This window comes from Cephus cinctus, unplaced genomic scaffold (assembly GCF_000341935.2).
Source record: "Cephus cinctus unplaced genomic scaffold, Ccin1 Ccin1_scaffold0215, whole genome shotgun sequence".
Lineage (NCBI taxonomy): Eukaryota > Metazoa > Arthropoda > Insecta > Hymenoptera > Cephidae > Cephus > Cephus cinctus.
In genome coordinates this window covers 1,995,863-2,002,707 of record NW_014332933.1, presented here as the reverse complement: position 1 = coordinate 2,002,707, position 6,845 = coordinate 1,995,863, and the positions used below count along the sequence as shown (strand labels likewise).

At 41.6% G+C, this 6,845-nt stretch overlaps 1 protein-coding gene across 1 annotated transcript in view; it reads right to left on the bottom strand.

Annotated features, from left to right (window-relative positions):
- Positions 1-216: 216 nt before the first annotated feature.
- LOC107265430 (cell wall protein DAN4) overlaps positions 217-6,845 on the bottom strand; it is a 32,402-nt gene continuing 25,773 nt past the window's right edge. The window contains exon 2 of the mRNA XM_015734877.2: positions 217-2,750. Coding sequence (XP_015590363.1) covers positions 1,029-2,750 — 1,722 coding nt within the window. The 3' untranslated portion in view covers positions 217-1,028. The remainder of the gene's footprint in view (positions 2,751-6,845) is intronic.

The window sequence follows — 6,845 nt, the reverse complement described above, 5'->3', positions numbered from 1 at the left end:
GATGAGAGAATTTTTAAGATTTTTAACATTTTCTTTTTCTCCATCAAAATTAAGAGTGTCGAGAGGATTTCGAGTCTTAGCGAACAATCATTAATTCTTATGGATTGATTGGTCGTATCACCGAATCGATCGTGTTTATTTTTATTCACGGATCTATCCGGAGAAAGAGAATTTTTCGACTCGGTTCACTTTCACTGTTGTATTCTCTTTCGTTTATTTTTTTTTGTTGCTTTCATAAATAAAGTCCAATTTAAATATTAGCGACCATCTTTGACTACTACATGTGGATGGTACGCTCGCTAGGAATTCATTTGAGAATTCGCGTGTGGGAGTAGTATTATTTTTTGCTTCCTCCTGTAACCAAATTTGGATTCCCTTCTATTTGGATACAGTTTACATTTTTATTACTCCCAGCTACGCTTTCTCATTCGTCAATTTAATTTATGCTAAAACGTACCAACGGAGTATTAGAACGTCGTTCGAGATGAGCAAATTGTCTTATAGCGTTACGAAGAAGCGACGGATGATGTACAGCTATATACGAAACACCGAAGCGACGTTATACTACAGGCGCATTAAGACGCGATAGAATGAGCGAAAAAAGAAAACAATGTCTACACGTAAAATCATACGCGGGACAGCGCGTAATTATCTAACGAGTGACACGTGATATGAATATTTTCACCGGTAGAAACGGTACCATCGTAACGCGGATAAAAAATATTTGACTTACAATCAGTGAATTCTTGAAAATTTATACGAACATTTCAAAGGGTCTCCCTGCCATTGAAATTCACGAAAAGAAAGTCATGCGCCACGTCCGCCGTAAACAATGGTACCAACGACGTCCAGGATCTCTTCGTAATCCTTGATCCATTGAACATTCTTAAGATCCTAATAATCACACTTAAAATTAGAAGTGAGGCAGTTGAGTTGGCAAGAGCAGAGAATCAGTCGTTCGGTTTCTTACGTAGAAGGCACATCGATGTCGTAGATACACGTCATTAATATAATAGTTGAGGTTGCTTTCAAAGGGCGAGGAACTTCATGAGAGCATCGTATATCAATCGCGGATTGATAGTGCCATCGGCCGTGTACCGAACTCCCCTCAAGGATCCATCGTCATGGCTGACCACGCCGTATTCACCCACGATGAAACCATCCGGCGTCCTTTCCTCGACTCTATACTTTCGATAGTTCCGTCCTTCCACGACGTAGCCGACCTTGTGACCATCCTCGGCCTCGCTATTGGACGTCTCCGTGACGCTCTGAGGTCCATGAACGTTTCCGTTGCTACCGACGCTCACGGCTTCATCAATCTCGTAATTCTGCTCTTCCGGTTCCTGGGGTACTAGGGGTTGACCGTTTGACCCGTATATTTTACTTGGTTCGCTGTAGACCTTAGCCGGTTCTGAGTAGACCTTAGCTGGTTCGGAATAGACCTTGGCTGGCTCCGAGTACACTTTAGATGGCTCCGAATAGATCTTCTCTGGCTCCGAGTAGACCTTGGCCGGTTCGCTGTAGACCTTTGCTGGTTCACTATAGACCTTGGCTGGTTCGCTATAGATTTTTGCTGGTTCCGAGTAGACCCTGGCCGGCTCACTGTAGACCTTTTCCGGTTCGCTGTAGACTCTGGACGGTTCGCCGTAGACTCTCGATGGTTTACTGTAGACCTTGGCTGGATGACTGTAGACCTTAGACGGTTGATTATAATGCGAGGAGTCATAGTGCCTACCGACTTTTCTACCTTGATGCAGGTGCTCAGGTATTTCCGTAGGTTCCACGTGTTCCTCCCTCTCCTCGGAACTAACTTCCGGTACCTCGTAACTCTCTTCCTCAGGCTCGGAGTGAGTGGTCCCACCAATATCCGCCTGTTTCCTCGAAAAAGCAGATGTTGAATGTTGATAAGCCGTTCTCGAGGTAGGTCTAGGTGTAGCTCGAGCACGCGAACGCCAGCTGGTCTTCGGCGAATCCTCGTCAACGGAGAATTCACTTCTATTCGACTCGGACACAATATTACTCAACTCTTCGGTGACCAGAAGAGCAGGTAATGGAGTCGTGGTCGTGGTACTGGTAGTACTACTGGTAGTACTCGTACTGACAGTCGTTCTGGTAGTACTCATAGTCGTACTGGTACTGCTCGTAGTAGCTGGTCTGGAAGTTGACGAGACGACCGGCATTCTAGTCACAGCCATAATATCCTCGCCATCGTAATGCTCCACCCTGACTTTGTAAGGCGTAGCTTCCACGGTGGAAGTAACGCTTACGCCAATGACCTTTTGATTGACACTCTTGTTAGTCTCATTGTTAGCCTTCGTTTGATTAGATTCGACAATGGCGTCCCGAGCCTGAGAAGGTGCTTCGGTTTGCGCCGTCGGATTGGCCGTGATTTTCCTGACCGTCCCCAGATCATCGATCAGCGCCGACAAATTCTCCTTGTTCTCGGCCGACTGCTGACTTATCGGATAGTAACGAGGGCCGTCTTCCTTCGGCGCATCCAGGGGCTTCGGGCCAACCGGTCGGACGTTCGAGGTGCGCGATATCCTGTAGATCGAGGCTTCGTGCTGCTGAGATTCGGCGGCCACGTGGTCGGCCGGCTGTCCACCGCGCCTGAACCCTCGACGACGAGGAACCGGTGCCATGGCGCCGTTTATGAAGACCGACAGGAACTCCGTGCCGGCCAATATGTCGTTTCGCTTAGCAGGAGCTGCGCTTCCCTGTTCCCAAACCAATGCCGCTTGAAGCAGTACCTGGAACGATGAGGAAAATAATGAATATCCTATTGAAATTTTTCATACGTAAGGAAATAAAAAAAATTTCAACTGTCAAAATTATTCTTCCACCTGGTATAATATATTTTCTATACTTTGTCATGCTCGGATCTACATGTCGATAGTCGATATCTTGTCCGCGCGGAACATCTAGACTGTCGATTACTATCGGTACGGTATTTCGAGGCAGGAATAAAGGTCCCTCCGTCACGTACGACCTCATTCAAAAAGTGATATATCCCCGATTTATCAGCGTGACTGTTACATCGTATTAAACAATAGGGCGAACACCCGCCAAGCTAGGAAAGATTTAAGATTCGAGACCGTATAACGGTCGCAGGCTGATGTCGCAAAGCGCGAGCCGTAACGCGAATTCGGCTACCGTGCTGTTGGCGCAATACCGAATCGCTCTGTATTCTTGCCTAAGTTGCCTACTTTCAACAGCGACCATGATCCTGCTACGACCATGAAATATTGCTACCAATGAATTGCTGCATAGCCGCACGAAGAGCGAATAACAACCTGTATCGGTATTGAGATCGAGTACACTTAATTACCTAATCTTTCGAAAATTGCTAAAAAAAATTATTTGATAAAAACATTTTTTTTTCATTTTTTAAATTTATCTCGACATTTACAAATTTTCATAAGAAAATCGATTATGCTCGTGTATATCTGGAATCAACAGTAGAGAGATCCCAACGAGCTTATCTTACCACAATTACGGATTAGCATTACTCGACCTTGATCTATCACGACGCATTACGCGTACAAGGCATTCTTGAATATCTCCGTCGAACTAAACTATACATGAAAATCGCTGTCGAGGCTTAAACGGACGATCCGGTTGAAGACCTGGTAATCCAAATGCGAAATCGTGATCTCGTTTGAATCCCGTCCAATAGCCAAGAGTGCGTAATGACTTGTATTAGCAAACAATGGAGAGGTCTTCGCATTGCTTATCCACTAAAGGAGTCTAACCCATCTTGTATACGTACTAATAACAAAGTCCTTGCTCCTTACATAATTATTTAAATAAACCAGTCGACTAACATTCTCACCTAGGTCTTTAAATTTGCTATAGTGTCTGCCTCAATGATAAAATGGCTTTGACCGTATTTGCTTTGGAAAGGTACTTTCACGGCATCGTGAAGATTCATTCCGATTGGATTAAATTAGCACTGCCGATTATAACCAAGATTCGCATTTTTTTTCGAATACCCGAGACAATAAATAGAAAAAGTAGCTTTTAAAAAATTCAATCGGACTAACTTACGGAAATATCTGAGAGCCAAGTAATTATTACGCCACGCACTCACGAGACGTATTCAAGATATTCTAGAGCGGAATGTTACTCGATTACTCGTAAAGGCTCATTTGCATTCCAATTACGTGACCGTCAACATTGGAATTCCTATGAAAATTCATACTCATATACTTACGAACGACATAATCGTGTACCTAAATAATTTTCAATCGTAAGCTTTTACGTCAATTTTTCACGTAAACGCTTATTCGTGTTTTCGACTACTATTTTTAATTTTTTTTTCCCCTCTTTGTCAACTCTAAGGTCCCTTTCATCGATTTGACAAAAGAGCATGCCTTTCTTTCTTAGTAAACGGATACGAATATGGCGAATCGATTGCGTGGGCAGAATGCACTCACAGACAGGTTACCAACTTTACCATACGTTTCCCCAGAAAAATGCGGAAACGTTTCGGACACTTTGTTAGCGTACTGTGTGCTATAAATATATATATATATAATGTATATATGTAATAAAAGGGTCTAGGATTTGAATGCGTAAACTGTGTACTTCTTTCTTTGAGAGTATATCCGCATATACTACTCGAGTTCTTTAACCTTTGTTTTCTGCCATTATATTCAAATGAAGCGAAGACACTTTGGCTTTACTTATCAAAGAGTTCGGTCGAAGCTAAGTCACTTATGGGAGGATCGATTGCTCTCGTTATGCGGACGTATTTTTATGGGCGCCGAAACGGGTTTGGTGACTTCCCGAATTATCAGGATGACAGATACTTGACCTTCTGTCCATTAAATCTAATCCGTGTCGTCAGGCATCATCGTGATTTAATTCAAAAAGATGAATCGAGCTGTCTGAAAAGTTGAATCGGGAAGTTGGGACACCTGAAAAAATTCCGAGTAGCAACATTAGATTTGCGATACCTCAAACCGACCTGTAGCTTCCTCTTTTTGTAGAGATTTTAGGTACTCCTTTTCATCGTGAAGTTACATTATTTTGTATTAGAAGTAAATAAGAGGAAAAAAATTGAAAACTTGACAAATCGGGTAAACCACGTGTTTACGTCGACCAATCGAAAAAGAGATTTCCCTCTGCATCGAAAGAGGCTGCATCTATCACAATTCTCACTGACGATCTCCACGAATTCGAAGATGCCTTCTGTGGCACAAGAAGCTCTCCAATGATTCCTTTACATCAGTAAAAATAATTTTTGCCTCCTTTCCTAGAAAGGACGTGGACGTCCATACAGGATATACGACAAACACTTAATTTTGATTGGATCGCAAAAATCCATTTTGCAATCTGGATCTAACTGTATTTCACCCAAAGTCCCGTACTGAGGTCAAGTGTATACCTATGTATCCACGTACTTATCAAACTACTCGATTATCCCGTTATTCGCAATCGGATAAAAATAGTCGTTCGACGTCAAGGATTCGCGTGGGCAAATATTGTAGAACAGTAAATGCCAATTTGAATCAACATGCATGGACGTATATATGTACATTTATATATATATATATATATATATATATATATATATAAATAATCATTTAGAAAATGAACAATAGGCAGGAGCGGCCTATTTGAAGAAGATTTGCTCATCGCGAAAGAATTGCGGATTTCAAAAGTTGAACGACTGTTCTCACGTTTTACCACGTTACACAGCCTCGCAACGAGTAAGGCGTTAAGCCACGTGTAATCGGCGAAAAAAAAAGATCATCGAGGTAAACGTGGGATCTGTAGACCGCGGTATGCCAATAAATGACATATAGATAGATACGTGTATATCGTATCAAGAGATATCAGGTTCTGAGGAATTTGCGAATAAAGAGTCGAGCGAGGCCATCACTGGGCGTGGTAGGTTAGCATACAGTATACTGTATACCCTGTATTGCCGTAAAACTCGTTTGCCAAGTGTAAGCAACTTTGTGCAAATTAAAACAATAATTGCATTTCTTTAATCCACATATATATACATATATATCAAGGAATGAACTGGATCTTGATCGAGTGATGCAGTAAATGCAATTTTTTTTCCCTCGTCGATCCAAACTGTTTACAATTTTTTAAAATTTAAATTCACTGCAATATCTCTTCTTGCAATGGAGACCGATAATGCATTGAAATATTTTCATCAAACTTATATGATATTCGGTAAAAAAAATTTTCTTGTATTTTAATTTTGTCCTGGACATTCGAGATATTTTTGAAAATCAGATAATTCAAATGTAAGGTACTCAGGATTTTTTAGGTATTTAAGGTTTAATTACGCGAAGGACCGTAAAGACGCTCTACAGGAGTTCGGTGATATAAGATGAAACTGCGAGGGACGTATCCTTGATTTTCTCTTTATTTTTTTTGGTAATTAAAATACACCAGGTTATTTAACGACAGCGCTACGACCACGCGTGCACGTGCTCTTAAGCATTTCACGAGCATGTGGGCAACCTTGCACGTTCAACCATATAGAAATCCCGAGTTCGTGGTCTTGTATGTAAAAATGTAGAGAATGAAGTTCAAATGAAATAATTATCGATTAATAACTTAACTCTGGTAGCAAATTACGACCCAGCACAATCGTGGAGTGCATAACACAGTCAAAGATTACGTTTACCTTGCGATAATACGCCACCTCAATTACCGCATTGACCAAGACCTTTTTTCCCCGCATCCTTACCTTGTACAACAGGTAAAAATAGAAAAAAAAAATACCAGGTAAAAAAATTTTGAAAGAGATTCTAGAAGAAAAGGAGAAGATTAAGAAAAATGAGTAATCGCACAACGAGCGACTGGCAAAAGAATCGGGG